Source organism: Malania oleifera, chromosome 5 (genome assembly GCF_029873635.1).
Source record: "Malania oleifera isolate guangnan ecotype guangnan chromosome 5, ASM2987363v1, whole genome shotgun sequence".
NCBI classification, from domain to species: domain Eukaryota; kingdom Viridiplantae; phylum Streptophyta; class Magnoliopsida; order Santalales; family Ximeniaceae; genus Malania; species Malania oleifera.
In genome coordinates, this window is record NC_080421.1 from 17170293 (window position 1) to 17188043 (window position 17751).

The 17751-nt window shown below is 35.7% G+C and overlaps 1 protein-coding gene and 1 long non-coding RNA gene across 2 annotated transcripts; one reads left to right on the forward strand and one right to left on the reverse strand.

Moving 5' to 3' along the window:
• Positions 1-1714, forward strand: LOC131155229 (uncharacterized). The gene is made up of 2 exons (XR_009136770.1): positions 1-1368; positions 1450-1714. It is a non-coding gene; the product is annotated as an uncharacterized LOC131155229 (long non-coding RNA).
• An 862-nt stretch (positions 1715-2576) lies between these two features.
• LOC131155489 (transcription factor bHLH95-like) lies at positions 2577-5556 on the reverse strand. Its single transcript, XM_058108675.1, has 3 exons — positions 5133-5556; positions 3952-4422; positions 2577-3257 (listed from the first exon to the last, which is right to left on the reverse strand). The coding sequence occupies exons 1-3, from the start codon at positions 5481-5483 to the stop codon at positions 3162-3164; spliced, it is 918 nt and encodes a 305-aa protein (XP_057964658.1). The 5' UTR covers positions 5484-5556; the 3' UTR covers positions 2577-3161.
• Between the last annotated feature and the right edge of the window lie 12195 nt (positions 5557-17751).

Consider the following 17751-nt stretch of genomic DNA (forward strand, 5'->3'; position numbering starts at 1 on the left):
ACTCTTGTTGCCTCGAAACCAGACATATGAAAGCTAAAATTTTTCATTTTTGGGTTATTTCCTCGATCAACTTCTCTCTCCTCACTTAGAAGATCTCTCATTTCTCTCTCTTCTCCTTATTTGTTTCCCCAAACGATCTGAAAACTTTGGTTCAGATCTTCGTCTCCCTGAAACTCTCTTTTCTCTCTCGAAAACCTGGAGTCAACTACGCTCTCTCCCTCTTTGTTTCCTCGAACGATATGAAACTTCAGTTCAGATCTTTTGTCTCCCTGAAGCTCTTTTTTCTTTCCATTTCTTGTCCTCGAACTCTCTCTTCCTTCTCTCTAATCTATTTGAAAACATGTACCTCAAATGTCTAGAACCCCTTTAAAAGCCTATCAGATCTAGAACCCCTTGGTCTTGTAAGCTTCGTTTGCCTTGACAGTGGCGAACTACTAAACACCCGAAGGTGTTTAAAGGATGGTGACCCTTGCGACGAGACCCAGGAGGGGTCTAACTGAAAGTTTCAAAGCTAAGTATCTCATCTTTATTATTGCTCTGTCTGAAAATTGCTATTGATGTGTGTGAATGTGTGTATGCTTTGTCACTGCATATGAGTTGAGTGTTGGTTGTGTTTTGGGTGATTCTAGGGTTTTAGATTCAAGGGTTAGGGTTCAGGAACGAGTCGACTAGTCCGAACCCTAACTTGGTGAGTTGCAATGAGGTTGACTTGTGCAAATCAACCTGTGGGTTTGTGTGGGCTCGAAGGCACTCCGAGTGGGCTTAGTGGGCTCAGGGATTTCTGGCACGTGGTGGGTTGGTTTTAAACATGTTTTGGGCTTGGGTTATTTTAAAACGAATGGGCTCATGTTTAAACATGGTTTGGGCTTGGGTTATTTTAAAATAAATGGGCTCAAATTTAAGAATATTAGTGGGCTCAGACTGTTTTAAAAATAGTAGGAGCCTGATTTTAAAAATGGTGGGCTCAGTTTCTTCTTAAAAACATCGGCCAAGGGGTTTAAAAATGGTTCATGGGTTTGGTTTCAAAAAGGGTTGCTGGGCTTGGTTTTAAAAGGGTTGGTGGGCTTGGTTTTAAAAAATATTTATGAGCTTAATTTAAAAGGTTTTGTGGGCTTGGTTTTTTAAATAGGGTATGGGCTCGGTCCTTTTTCAAAAGCAGATGGACTTAGGTTTTAAAAATGTTTGGGCTTTGGGGAGTTTTAAAACAGATATGGGCTTTGGTTTCTAGTTTGGTTCAAAGTAAAGTTTAGTGGTGATTGGGCTGATTCTCCAATCAATGGAAATTCGGGCAGTGAGTCTGAGGAGGGAATATTTCAAATTTTTGCAATATCTCTCGAGAACTTGTTTCCATACTGACCTTTAACCAAGGTAATCTTATTGCGCACATATTTAATTTTCTTTGACTTTTCATTTAATAGCTCTAACTTTCTTATATTTCTTTCCTATTAGGTGAACAGGACCTTCGAGGATGCTTCAAAATATGCTTGCACACGACATTTTGGGATTTGGATTTGATTTTTATTTCCTTTGTATTTTCATTGTAATTCCCCGTATTTCCCAATTACTTCCCTGTATTTTCCTTATATGTATTTTTGCGGTAATTCCCTATATCCCCCAATATTGTACTTTTATGTATTCTATATTTCAGCATCTCCTTGTATTCCATAACTTGGGCACGTGCCCCCTTCAATAAAATGTATTACTTTATTATGCATGCCCGAGCCCTCATTTGTGTATGAAACAAATAGGAATTAAAACTTCCCAAAAGGTTTAATTAACCAATCAATTTTGACAACACAAAGGGTTTTTAAACATTCCTAACCTCACTTAAATTTCCATGAAATAACTGATTGAGGACACTTAGGAACATGGCTAAGTAAATCAATAGCAACCCGATCAACTTAGGAACTTAGGAACGGTCAATTAATGATGCGCAACTCCAACCTTCAAAACCTGGATTAATTTGATTCAGAAACCCCTGTTTCATAATTAAAATGACCTGATAAAAATTAGGGTGTCTACAGTCATGTGACTATTTAGGCGGGTTTTGACAAAATTTATGACTAATTCTAAATTTTATGAGTAGTTTCATTTTATTGCATTATCACTCACTACTAATTTGTAACAAGTTCAATTAATAGTAATGTTTGGATCAAAACCAACCCATAATAAACCAATTATAATTTAACGCTTTTGGATCAAGGTTTTTACTTTGTGCTACATTTGGAATCACTAATTTAGAAATGGCTACTCAACTAGGTCTAGCTTTTTTCACTAGGGGCGAGCATGCGTCATGTGGATAGGCTTGGTAAAAACTATTGGAATTAGAAATTGAAATTAACTTGCCATTAGTGTTATACCTAGAACCATGAACTTAGAGGGTTTAGAGTTTCTAACCTTTGTACTTGTCAAGAAATTGCATTTTTTATCTTTTAAACTTTATTTTCAACAATTTAAAACTATACGTTTTTTAAAAGTTGTAGGATACCTTTAGAATGAAAGTATCAAACTCTGTTTTTTTCTCAAAAGACTTCTGCAGTACTATTCATTCTTAGAAAATTGTACATGCGACTACGTGACAAGAGTGAATATATTTGATACTTGGCAGTGTTGATTACAAGGTGACAATAAATGAAAAAAAAATCATTATTTAGGAACTTTAAAATTTTTAAAAAGTAACTTTTTTTTCTTCAAAAAAGCTGAGAAGGAATTATACTAAGTGCAAAGAGGAATGCAACAACAAGAAATAAATCTAATGAAGGCAAAAATAGAATTACAAACAGAAACATAGAAGATCAAAAGCCTTTAAAACCATGGCATCTGCTCTTTACATCCAAGCGAATGCTAAGTAGTACTTCATTTGCTTCAACAAAAGAACTATTAAACATCATAGCATTTTGGCTGTCCAAATGTTGTAGATCAAAGCAACCCAAATCAAAGCGAGAAGCAACTGGCTAAATCATCAAGCAACTATAGAAACCAACAAGAAACCTTGAACTATTATAGAGGCTAACATTATAGATTTCTTACCTTCCTACCCTAGAAGAAGTGGGGGACGAAGATGCATATCTTGCAAGGCTTTACTTGATCCTTCATATATTTGAAGAGCATGCTTTTGCAATTGCCACCCACAGGAAACATTTTGCAATGAATTTGTAGCATCAGGAAGAAATCCACAACATTATCTCTCCTACAGCTTTTTTATATATTTCTTCCACTATAAATTTCTCCAAGAACTTATCTGAAGCCCCACTTGCCTGCTCAATTAATACATTAGATACAACTGGTTAGAAACTTGAACTTGGAAATTCAAAACCTTGATTCAACAGGTCATATAGGCGAAGCACCAGCTCAATGGGTCTCATTTGGCAGCACACACTCTCATTGATTCGATCCAATTAGGCTAATTAGTATTGCTCCATTAATAATTGAACCATTAATTAAAACCTAAGCAAAGATCATGGAACTATGAACCCAATCCAATACTCTCATAATTAACTCAGAAAGTGATCTACATAATTCACTAACAATAGTACAGAAGCAATTCATAGCAAACAAGAACAAATTCTAAGTACCACTCGAACTACACAAAGGGGACTAGACTATTTTGGTTACTACTCTTGGGGCTATATGGCAAGGATGAATGAAGTATATGAGAAATTATTAGATACATTGGGTGCGTACACCAGATATAATTTGATTTCTCCATCTATATGTATTTAATTAAATTAGGTAATTTTTTATACATATGGAGAAATAATATGAGATCTGGTGTACCTAATATTTTATAGAAGTGCACAATCTTATCTCCACATTCAAAGAGAATATTGCTTTGTGATCGACCTCTCCAAATGTGGGAGTGATCTAGAATCTTTCAACATTTGCTAATCATGAACATAAAAGAATTTCTTTTCCTTATTTGTCCAAATTAAAAGGAGGGAGTAGACTTACATGGGCTTGAATCATGTACATGCTTCTATGATTATCAGAGGAAATATGAGCTGACACCACCTCTATATTATACTTCTCCAACACAAAACATATGGTGGTTAAGAGGCCATGCTTCTTTGGGGAGCACACACTGATATGTGCATCACCACCACAAATGTTCAAGATGACATTCGATGAAGTCCATGTTTGAAACATGACTGGAGATGGAGATGGAGAGACCGAAAGCAAATTTGAAGAGTTTTTTTCAGTGATTGACAAATTAGCAGAAGATACATGATCTGCCATAAATGACTCCCTTGAGTTAATAGATAGAACTTTTTTACGGATTTCTATCTTAGATGGCTCTCTGCAATTGACAATGCTTCTTTCTCCTTGACGCCTTTCTTGTTGCTTCTTTTGAAGCTTTTCAAGGGTTTGTTGTAGGGTTTTGATGTATTTTGTTGCTTCATCCACAATGGTGGACTTGTCAGCCTGTACAAAATTCACTGGAAGTTAGATTGAAAGACAAAGATGGAGATGTCAATAGGAATATTTGTAAAATTTTGCATACGGGAAAGATTTTCAACTAGTATTAGAAAAATGTTCATCTTTGACCTAAAGGCCATATTCTAGTTGTATATTAAATGGTGTGAGGGGTTTGACTTCAAATTCTAATGTGATCTCTCATTGAAATAGTGTTTCATTCATGGTAGATCATTTTCAAATTAGGAAACAAAGGGGAAAAAAATAAATTATGTACAAATTAACAAAAGGTGAAAAGGAGACAAGGGGATTTCTTATAAAGTGATTTTTAGGTCTTAATTAAATCCATTAAACCTAACAAAAAGTTTCTATATTTTAGACGAACCATCCCTATACCCCACCAATTGGTGCGCACACATACACATCCTATATTTTTTTAAAATAAAAAAAAAAAAATTCTTTGATGAACATGAAGGAAGCAAAAGTACTAAAAAGCTTAGAAAATCTAGCTATGTCAACAAAGGTAATTATCTTTTAGAAACTAATTGTGTGTGTGTGTGTGTGTGTGTGTGTGTGTGAGAGAGAGAGAGAGAGAGAGAGAGAGAGAGAGATTAACCCCAACATACAAAAAGAAATATCATGGTCATCGATCACTATCAAAATAGTGCGAAAGAAGTAATCACACAAACATTTTTGAAAGTTAAGTGATTGTATATTACCTTAGGAGGTAGTTGTGGAAGCAAAGCATGAAGAGTAGAGAACATGTCCCTCATCTTTTTCCTCCTTTCTCTCTCAGTCCATATATGCATATCATGATCTGATTCTACCCCATGATCTTTTCCATGATCACTCACTTCAGAACTTCCTTCCCCATTTTTTCGAGTTTCGGTTCTCTGCCTCTTACCAGGGAGTGCTAGATCCGCCTCTATCACAGTATGGCTATTCAAGCTTGAATCTGGTAACTTTTTCCTAGATTTTTCTTCATTATTTCCATAGTTATCCAAATTCGAGAGAGGCCATAAGTACTGGTTTTCCCTCAAGAAGTTTTCATAGCCTCTTCCTTGAGACATGTTTTAGCTACCACTTTAGCAATTAGGGGAAGGGATAGATAGTTGCTTTACTTATATGAAGAGTAAGGACATTAGAGGGTAGGAAGAGTGTGAAGGCGTTTAAAAAGGTGGCGAAGTTTAAGTGTCGCAATGATTCTCCTGGCAAGGAAAAGCCCAGAAGACAATCATAAGACGATGCCGTTACTGGTATCGAAACAAAAACGGATAGCTAAGCGCGTTTCATAAAGATCTTTCAGCAAGGGTCCCACGAGAATACGGCCTAGTTGGTTTGGCCATACCCCATTGAACCTAAAATTACTAGAAAACCAATTTTCATTTATTTATTTAATTTATTCCATATTTAGGCAAGAAAAGTGAGCCTCGCATATATCTTTATGGAATAGTGATGTTGCCTGATTGAATTGTCATATTTATAATCAACCTATTTACATCAGAAAACATATAACTCCCTTGAATTAATTTACATCAAAAAGTTGAATAATCTAACTATAAAACCTCAATATTCAATTTGGTAGTATTCAAAACTTGCTCATCATTTATCTTTTCCCTTTTTAAAGAAAAGGCTACCTTTTTTTCTTCTTGGCCAAAAAAAAAAAAAAAAACTATTCCTCTTGATCAACATTTACAAGAATGCATGCATGAAAAAAGAAAGTGTAGACTTAACAAATTGCTCATTTTTGTAGAAATTTTTACCCTTATTATAGTCTTACTTTAGGTGAAAGATAATTAATTTACATATGACTTTTGAAACTTCAATGTTGGCATCTTAAGATTCATCAGAACTGGTTTTGAAGGGAATGCATCCGTTACTTAACACTGTTGCAGATGCAGATTCACATGTCCCATCATCAACGCCCCCACTTGGATCAATGTACAGATCATATCCATATACAAATAAAAATTAAGATATTACCAGTTGGGAACATGATTTTAGTGGATGAAAAAGAAAACAAAGGAGATAAGGAGGAGAAAAAAAGTTTCCTAAATAATACTACATTTTAAAAGAAACTTATGGTTAAACTACGGATCATAAAGACTTGTAAAGGATAATTCCTCCGAATAACATTTATAACATACACTAATTATAAGATGTCACATTATTATTTAGATTCATAAAAGTGAAAAGTATAGTTTAGCATAGGTCTTAATAATGTAGATTTTGCATTATTTTAGTGTGTATAAATATTAACATGATATTTTGTGATTGGTGCATTCCAAATTTTTATTTGTAAGAACCATTCCTAATTATAAGTATTTCTTCGAATCACTTGCTTCATGAAATGTACTTTATATTTTTGGACGGTTGAACATCAATGCCCCATAATTGCTTCGAGGTTTCAACAATTCTATGATACATCAGGGTAAGAATTTGAAGCCTACCAACATATATTCCAAGAATCTTAACAATGAGAGCTTGTCTCCATGAACCACTAAGATAATCCAAAGCCTATGATCTGTTGACATCATAAGACAAAAAAGGAATACTATTATGATAATCCACCTTAATCTCCTCCAAATTTAAAGAGATCTTATCTTATGAATATCATTTTATTGAATGGTTCCCATCGAGTTAACTTGAAAAGAAGTTTTTTTTTTTACTTCTTGATGAATTTCTTGCACCAGTTCCAACTTATGATGAATCTAGTGGTTTATCCAGCCGCCAGTGGTGTTTTAGAGTTGGATTTCCTATATCACTAACCCTATGTTTGGGAGAGATATTGGGGATTTGGGTTTGTGTAGATTTGGATAAGATGTTATGCAAAATTATATTAAACTTTATTCAGATTCCCACAAATATAAATTCAAATTGGCCTGGCACAAATAAAAATAAAAAAAAAGGATAAGACACTTATTAAAAAAATGATAATTCCATATATGCATTCTTTGAAAGCTATTCAACTCATGAATACATACAAGTTACATGTGCATCTTTGAATTAGAACCTAATCTATCAATGTGCATTATGTGAAGGCAATCAATATTTAGGTTATTTGACCAAAGTGGGTTCAACAAATTACTTATTTAATGTTGAATATGACATATCCTCCTATTAACTTGAGTTCTCTTCTGATAGTTGATAATTTTGGAATTATTTTTTAGGTAGCTTTTGTTCTATAATTCCAGCCAAAAAAAAATAAAAATGTTATGCATACATTACGATAGAATTTGATGAATTAAGATAGGTTTCAATTCTATGAATGATTGAAAAAGAGTTTGCGGAAATGTTTACTTTACCTTTTATTGTCCTTCTTTGAGAGAGAAAGAGAGAATGTAACGACCCCAAAAATATTTAGAGGTAGTGATTCCACTTACTTTTGATCAAGATCAAATAACATTTCTGGAATGACTTTCTTTACTATGTTCAAATTAGACACGAACTTCCATCTTTCAGATTTGTTACTCTCCTTTAGCTTATTTGCAAGTGTATAACTAGGATTACCCTACCATTGAGATGATCCCAAAATTCTCTCATGAGATCTTGGAAGCTGCTTCTTTCAGCCACAATATTATCAAACCATAAAGAGCCCTCACATTGACTACTACCTTCTCCATCCATTAATATAGAACAATGATCTGATAAAATTCTCTGTAGGCTATTTGTTAGACTCTAGATAATGATCTTCCAATTAAATTACACCAATAACATGCATTACCATTTGTCTCATAAACTACCAAAACAAAAAAATACATTCACAATTATCAAGTCAATCAATTTGATTTATTTAAAAAAAATAAAAATGAAACTGAATATTAGTCGTTATTCATTAATCATCAACCTAATCAACGACATCTTTACTCATCATTAGAAAATAATACTCCTCCATGGTGCCTTTGGCTTGATAAAAAGAATCCCCTCCACACCAAAAGAATCTTAAATACCACCCCTGGATAACACGTGTCCAAGGAAGGTAACCAGCTCTAGTCAGAACTCACACTTTTTAAATTTTGCATACAATTTTCTTTCTCTAAACACCTGAAGCAGTATCCTCAGATTTTCCTCGTGCTCCTCTAGGCTCTTTGAATACACCAGTATGTCGTCAACAAACACTACCACGAACTGATCCAAATACTGGTAGAAGACCCTGTTCATCAGATCCATGAACAGTGCAGGAGCATTTTTCAATCCAAACAGCATAACCAGGAATTCATAATGGTCATACCATGTCCTAAATGCTGTCTTTGGAACATCTTTTGCCCTAACCTTTACCTGATGATATCTAGACCGTACATTTATCTTTGAGAAAATTTGTGTCCCCTGTAACTGATCAAACAAATCATTAATGCGGGGAAGCAAGTACTTATTCTTGATAGTCACTTTATTGAATTCTCTATAGTCAATGCACATTCTCATCGATTCATCCTTCTTCCTCACAAACAATACCGACGCTCCCTAGGGCGACACATTGAGTTGAATAAAACCCTTATCTAACAGTTCATGTAACTGTTCTTTCAACTCTTTCAATTTTACTAATGCCATTTTATACAGCGCTTTACAAATCGGCGTTGTCCCCGGAATTAGTTTAATAGCAAACTCTACCTCATGATCAGGAGGTAGTCCTAGAAAATCCTAGGGGAATACATCAGGAAAATCTCTCACTATCGGGATATCCCCTAATCTCAACTCCCCTTTTGGCACCTTCTTCATAGAAGCCAAATATCCCTAGCAACCCTCTAGCAACAACCTCTTCAACCGAATGGCGGATAACAATTGTGGTGGGGTACTCACACATCACCCCAACAAATCTGTACTTTTGTCCTCCTAGAGGTCTGAATACTACCTCTCTCAGATAACAGTCAATACTGGCGTAGTTAGCAACTAATCAGTCCATCCCCAGGATCCCCTCGAACCCATGCATCTCTAAAATCACTAAATTAGCTAATAAAGACCCCCTGAATACAGACTAGACAATTTCTGAGTACTTTTCTACACAACACTACAGCCCCAGTTAGTGTAGAAACTAAGAAACTGATATCTAACGACTGAATTTCTATCCCACAAAATTTTACAAATTCTTGGGCGATAAAAGAATAAGTTGCCCCTGAATCAAACAAGGCAATAACTTTATATAAAAGTATCAAACAGTACCTGTCACGACATCTCCTGCCGCCTCAGCGTTTCCTAGTGTCAAAGCGTATACCCATGCTGGGCAGTATTCCTCTACTGATCGCCTTGAGGTGCCTGGTTACCTCCTCTACACGGTCTAGGAGCAAGCACAATCATTGGTGGTGCTCGGTAATCTCTCGCTATGTGGCCAGGTCGATAGCATCAGTAACATATCACCTCTCTGACCCGGCACTCTAGTGGGTGTCTCCTGTAGCATCTAGGACGGGGAGGGGGCATCGTTTTTCCCTGTGCAACTCGGTCTCACATCCCCTGTCTCTGACCACCTTTACTATCCTGCCTCATCCACGACCCCCGGTTGGAACCTGCCTGAAACTCTGGAGGCACGAGCCTCTTCCTCTAACTCTGTGCCGCAACGCCTCTCTGTAGGCCACTCTCAATCACTGTAACTCTATCAACTATCTTTGAAAAAGTCTAGACCCGGAAGCCTACAACCTGCTTATATAATCCCTGGCATAGGCCCTCCTCAAACTTCCTCGCCTTCTTTTCCTCATCTGGCACTAGGTGTGGAGCAAAGCAGGATAGCTTGACGAATCTAGATGCATACTATTGCACAGTCTTGTGTCCCTGTGTCAAACTCAAAAACTTTGCTACTTTTGCACTCCTATTAGCAATAGGAAAGTACTGCTCAAAAAATATTTCCCTGAAACGGCTCTATGTCATCACTTTAGGTTCAGGCCTCCGTTCCTCTAACATTCTCACCGATCTCCACTAGTGTTTAGCCTCTCCCTTCAATTTAAAAGTGGCAAGCAGGATCCTCTGCTCATCAGTACATGAGAGGACTGCCAACGTTTTCTTAATCTCTTGAATCCAGTCCTCAGCCCTAAATGGGTCAGCCCCTCCAGAAAAATATGGGGATTCATATGCGTGAACTGCTCAATCATGCAGCTCCGCTCCCTTGAATTTCTGGCCATCTCTGCCATCACCTGCCGGGTGATGCTACATAACTCTACATCGGGATCTCTGCCACCCACATAAGAAGGCTCTGCCTCATCACCTCCTGCTTTCGTATTACTATTCCCATGGTCCATTCCTAAAAAGGGAACAAAACAGTCTTAGAATCCTATCATCATAACACAACATATATACACATCCGACTATAACCCATAAAATATTCCTCTATAACCATTCATCTTAATATCCTTGTATTTCCCAATTTAAGATTCAGTCCTACCACTTAGAAACAAGGACCGGCGATAGTTTACTATGATTTTTCTGAAGTCGTCACCCCAGGAAAATCACATAAACAACCATGGAACTCTTGCCTCTAGGCCGCAAGATAGAACCCTAAATTCCAATCTTATCCCCCACAATGCCTGACTTATATCCCAGTCTACCCATCTCCTACTCCCATCAAAATCCATTCCTATACCAGTATTGTATTCCGCTGTTTACAAAAATATGCAGAACCTAGCAACCTAGGCTCTGATACCAAACTGTGACGTCCCAATTTTCATACCATTTTTTTCCTCTTCAATAAATAATAAATATTAATCAAACATCAGCCACATTAAAAACTTTGATACCATTAAAACATAACCCGACCCGAAGTGGGGTACATGATAATCAGTTCACTATATACACACATTCCTAACAACGGAAGTCAATATTTACAAACCATTCATAATACAAATACCTAGAGTTCTATACAACCATACACATCCCCAAAAACCCACAATATACACTAGGAGTCATATATCCCTAAAAAAAACACTCGCCCAATCTATCAGGATACCAGCTCCCCTCTATCATGGAGCTCTATCACCTAGTCTGTCACAGTTTCCTAAAATGTTAGATATTTGGGTAAGACACATCTCACTAAGATGGAATAAATTATTTACAGTGTGTGTCAGTATGAGTTTCGTTATATCATAAAATACTCATTTAAGTAATAATACCATCTGAGAAAATATACAAATTTGTATTCATAATCGTATAGATATAAAACACAATATTTTATACGCTTTATTCCATTTTCCAAATTCATGTACATGCAACCCATATTTATCACCAAAAGTTCTCGAGGATAAAGGAGATTACATGCCCATACATGTAGCTCCCTTCTACGCTAATATCATTTGTAACCTTACCCAAATAGTTTAAGTGCGGCTACAACTGATACTTATCAGGGCACTCACCTTACTCAATAAGCCCTCAGGTGAAGAGTTTTACTTCGCCCTAATTATTTATGTAATTAAACACACACTCTTTCGCTTCTCATTTTCATTTCACAATCTAGCTCATGAGTGTCCATTGTAACCCATCCATGTGTCGTCCGTAACTCATGGTTGTCCTGAGGATATTCATAACGCCATGCTTCCCCCCAATGGTCGGGATTGTGTGGCCCGAAGGTTGAATCTAAACCGCAATTGGCCTACCCAGTTAGATCAAAATAAGAAATCCATCATTTCGTCTGTAGTACGATTAGTCTGCCTATCCCTAGTCTGGACCTAGGGGCAAAACTACTCTTCTCACTGGATCAATCAACTGTCACGCCACCCATGAGACCGTGTGGTTGCACTTATAATCCCACTAGCAACATTATCGTGCTTTCACAAATACTTCCATCCATCAGGGTTCTCATTTCCATATTCATATTTCAATATTCACAATTCAGTATTCACATTTCAGTATGTTCATTCATCTCATCATATCAATAATATTCTCATCATTTTCTACTTCATTCTCATCATATCAATACACATTCCATTTTATAGTAGGATATATCTCATTTCACGTATTTCCACATTTCTCAATAAAACATATCAATATTTCTTATTTCCTCGTTTATCATGGAAAACATTTCTATACATATATATATATATATATATATATATATATATATATATCATATTCCATCATTTCCCAGTAAAATACACATTGGTATATCACAATTTATCGTTCTCAATAAAATAATTTTGTATTCCACCTTTCAACATTTCCCATATTTCAAATCTCATATAATCACAATTCAGTATATAAACATAACCAGTTTCCATTATCTTCATTTCTGCATGAAATGTTTCAATATAAATATATCACAGTCTCTTTATTTTCAATGCAAATCACATAACCCAGTTTCAGCACATTTCCAGTATAAATCATATGCCACACAATTTTATTTGATATTCATATCATAATAATCTCAGGAAAAATATCATATTCTCATTTTCAATTATTTACTCAACCAGAAATTTTCAAAAATAACTGTTATAATTTATTTCCTTTACCTGGCTTATTGGGAGGCTTGCTAAAATACCAATTCCACGCCCGCTGCAAACAAAACTCAAAACCCTGAAATTCACATTTCCCCCAAATAAATCAATTCAATTTCCAAAATAATAATTATTTTAATATTTCCTAGGCCCACACGCTCTCATTAACAAGTTAAATTCTAAAAACACATGTTTGATCCACTTCTTATATTTAAATTTAATTTTTAACATATCACAAATACCAATAGGATCAAATCCCTGCAGTTAATCTAATTCCAAAATATTCCTAGAAATCTAATTTAATCAAATTCCTGAAATTTAACTTAATTTCAAAATATTCCCCAAACATATGCTATAATCAAATACTCCAATTTAATAATCCCATATTATAATTCAACCGGTTGAATTTCTAAAATAATTGACATAATTTGTGCTCCTCGCCTTAACCTTGGAGTGGTGCCTAGGACCCCCAAATCAAAAGTCTGATCCGATTAACATGACGAGGATTGAACCTTTCCTTCTGGAAGGATCAGGCATATATATATAATGTTATAATATTATATTACATTATATTAATATATTATATTATATATATTAATTAATAATAATTATTAATTAATTAATTAATTAGAGTGCTAACACGCATTTACTAATATTCTAATAGAAGGCAACAAGCAACAGTGATAAAGCAAGATGCGTATTAGTGAACGGTAGTAGTAGATTAGCAGCTCAAGGAGTTGCCTTATGGGAGCTTTACTAGCTAATTTGGTGATTTAGAGATGCATGGGTCTGAGGTGATTCTGGGGATGGATTGGCTAGCTACTAACTACGCCAGTATTGACTGTTATCAGAGATAGGTAGTATTCAGACCTCCAGAAGGATAGAAGTACAAATTTGTGGGGTCATGTGTGTGCACCCCACCATAATTGTTATCCGTCATTCAGGAGAAGAGGTTGTTGCAAGAAGGTTGCCAGGAATATTTGACTTGTGTGAAGGAGGTGTCAGAAGGGGAGTTGAGATTAGGGGATATCCTGGTAGTGAGAGATGTTCCTGATGTATTCCCCAAGGATTTGTCGGGACTACCTTCTGATCGTGAGGTAGAGTTTGCTATTGAACTAGTTTCAGGGATAGCGCCAATTTCTAAAACATTGTATGGAATGTCACTGGCAGAATTGAAAGAGTTGAAAGAACAGTTACAAGAACTGTTAGATAAGGGTTTTATTCGGCCCAGTGTGTCACCCACGGGAGCGCTGGTATTGTTTGTGACGAAGAAGGATGAGTCTATGAGAATGTGCATCAACTACAAAGAAATTAATAAAATGACTATAAAGAATAAGTACCCCCTTCTCCGCATTGATGATTTGTTTGATTAGTTATAGGGGACACAAATTTTCTCGAAGATAGATCTACGATCTGGATATCATCAGGTAAAGGTTAGGGAAAAATATGTTCCAAAGACAACATTCAGGACACTGTATGACCATTATGAATTTTTGGTTATGTCGTTTGGATTGACAAATGCTTCTGCAGTGTTCATGAATTAGATGAACAGGGTCTTTCACCAGTATTTGGACCAATTTGTTGTTTTGTTTATTGACGACATACTGGTGTATTTAAAGAGCGTAAAATAGCATGAGGAAGATCTGAGGATAGTGCTTCAAGTGCTAAGAGAAAGAAAACTATATGCAAAATTTAAGAAGTGTGAGTTCTAATTGGAGCAGGTTACCTTCCTTGGACACGTGGTATCTAAGGGTGGTATTTAAGATTCTTTCGGTGTGGAGGGGATTCTTTTTGTTAAGCCAAAGGAACCATGGAGAAGCATTATTTTCTAATGATGAGTAAAGATGTCATTGATTAGGTTGATGATTAATGAATAATGACTAATATTCAGTTTTATTTTTAAAAAATAAATAAATAAAAAATAAAATTGACTGACTTGATAATTGTAAATATATTTTTTGTTTTGGCAGTCTACGAGACAAATGGTAATGCATGTTATTGTTGTCATTTAATTGGAAGATCATTATCTAGGGTCTAGCAAATAGCCTATTGAGAATTTTATGAGATCATTGTTCTATATTAATGGATGGAGAAGGTAGTAGCCAATGTGAGGACCTTTTTTGGTTTCATAATATAATGGTTGAAAGAAGCAGCTTCCAAGATCTCATGAGAGAATTTTGAGATCATCTCAATGGTAGGGTAATCCTAGTTATACACTTGCGAATAAGCTAAAGGAGAGTAACAAATATGAAAAATGGAAGTTTTTGTCTGATTTGAACATAGTAAATAAAGTCATTCTAGAAATGTTATTTGATCTTGATCAAAATTAAGTGGAGATAGGGCTATGAGCAGGAACAAATAATTTTTATGAATGAATGGAAAAAAAAAAAATCAAAGGTGATCCGGCTAAAATTTGGACATGAACCAGATGAGGCTGATATAAAGTAAAAAGGGGTTGTTCTTGGGATTGTTTTATATTCTAAACCAATGACCAACCCTATAGAGCCACTGGCTGGTCGAACCAGTTGGACCGGTGAATCAAACTGGTGGTCGGGTTGGTGATATTAAGGTTTTATATATATATATATAGAATGATGAGACTAATGACGATGATGTGGTGATTGTTACTATCAAAAGCCAAACTAGTATTAACAAATAATGAGAGAAGATTTGATTAATTCATAAATATTGAGGATAAGAGAAAGGGGTTTTGATTCAATTTAGAATTTGAATATATTTCTATATATGGTTGTGAAATAGCAATTTGGAATGGTGTGAATCGAAGGAGGCTAACACAAGGAACAAAGGGTTATGTCTGTAGAAACCCAGTAAATTGTAGCAAATAATAATAAAGGAAAGGAGGAGAAAGGAAATTCAAAAAGGGGAAAAAGCAAGGTTCGTCGACGAACCCTCCGGTTTCGTCGGCGAACTTCCTATGGGATTCGTCGCACGCCACGTGTCCCGTCAACGAAAGATTACCAAGAGGGGTAATTTCAAGTCCTGATATTCATTGACGAAGGTTATGAGTTCATTGACGAACTCCCTTCTTGGCCTCGACGGCGAAATGACATGTCTCGTCGACGAAGCTAATTGTATAAATAGCTCAAACTCAGATTTTAGCAAGCAGTTTCGCATGCAACTCCTTTTCTCTCTCTAAACCTCGTCCTCTAGTCCTTTTCTCAAGATTTTTGGCTCAGTTCTCCACCGGTTCGACGATCGGAAGCCGCCACGCTACTCCTGGGAAGATTCTTTTCGAGTCTGCTAGAGTAGATCATTGATTAAGCCAACTTGGGCACCATTCCAAAATTTGGATAAGTTGGTTATTTAAAGTTTTATAGGGTATTTGATATTTCAGGTCTGAGGAAATGTGGTAGATGGAATGATACTGAAGTTTTGTTGGGGAAAATGTAAATTTCAGGGTGTTGAGCTGGGAATACCATGGGTGTAGATTTGGATTAGATTGAAGGCTTCTTAATAGTCAAGTAAAGGGATAAACTAAGTTAGCATTTTTCATGAAATTATTTACCATTATACAACACTTATTTTCACGAAAGTATGCATAATATGAAATTGTGTTTGGGAATACTATTGTTGAATAAGGAAATGATTTTAATACATTTCATTAGGAAACATGATTTTAGTTCAGATTTATGCATAGAAGATTATTTACACTTATGTGGCATGAGTATGATTTTTCATGATAATTATGTTAAATTAGAAAATTATGATTTTCCAGAATAAGCATGAATTCACAATTTTCAAGAAAACTATTAAACAGTATAGGAACCATGATTTTATGAATATTATGTAAATTAGTGCAAGAATTTCATGTTCAGTATGTTATGATATGTCAGCGCAGATGCCATGATTTTCATGTTATGATATGCCGGCGCAAATGTCGTGATTTTCATATTATGATATGCCGACGCAAATGTCGTGATTCATGTTGGCTCAGATGCCGTTATTATGTATGATATGCAAGAATTCATGAAATATTAATATGTCAGATATTATTATGATTATGAAACAATTATGTACTAGTATATGAAACGTACTATATGTTATCAGAACCCGGATGACTTAGTTTAGTTTCACCTTACACGGTACCATAACTATATGTTCAAGTTCACGTTCATAATTAGTGCTACCACACATCTTATGTAGAGTGTGGGTGATAGCGGTCGATGTGGCTTCATGGTAGTGCAGGAGTCCCTCAAGCAGTCCGGACTAGGAGGGGCAAGCCCATTGTACTTACAGACTTATGTTTGACTTAACGTGGTCGGCTAACCATTGCTAGGTCCTGCCTTCGAGCCGCACAACCCAGTCATGTGGGGATAATACATGACATCGGCTAGCTATCCATCCTAGGTATTATTCATGTATTGTGCAATTATATAAGATGATTTTCATGTACAAAAATTTAGTACGTTATATTATGTTATGATGTATCATGTTTTATTCAGATATGATATAGAGAGTTTTACTAGATATGATTTATGTACTGATATTATGTATAACACGAAAATACTTATATTGCCACACACTGGTGTTAGTTTATTTCCCTTACTAAGAGATGTCTCACCCCAGCATTACAAATATTTTAGGAAATCCAGGTAGGAGGGCAGATAGAGCCCCGCAACAGTAGAAGAGAACTGGACTACCAAGTGGATGAGTTTGGGTTAGATGGATTTTTGGGTTGAGACCCTAGGAGCATTTTTTTGGTCTTTTGTGGATGACTGTATGTATATGTATATTGCGGATTTAATAGAACTCTGGTATGGTTTCTGGTATTTATGGCATGTATATGATTATATGTTTCTTGTTACTTAGGTATCAGAGTTTTATGACAGATATATCCCTGGTACCCATGGGTCCAGGTTGACCATGACTACGATAGTTTAGCTGGATATTATGTATATTATTATGTGAA

Excerpts from the sequence above, each read along its gene's own strand:
- LOC131155489 (XM_058108675.1), bottom strand. The coding sequence starts at position 5,483 with ATGTCTCAAGGAAGAGGCTATGAAAACTTCTTGAGGGAAAACCAGTAC. Across the intron at positions 4,423-5,132 it reads TTCCACAACTACCTCCTAAG|GCTGACAAGTCCACCATTGT; the intron begins GTAATATACAAT and ends AATTTTGTACAG. Across the intron at positions 3,258-3,951 it reads TGTACATGATTCAAGCCCAT|GCAAGTGGGGCTTCAGATAA; the intron begins GTAAGTCTACTC and ends TTAATTGAGCAG.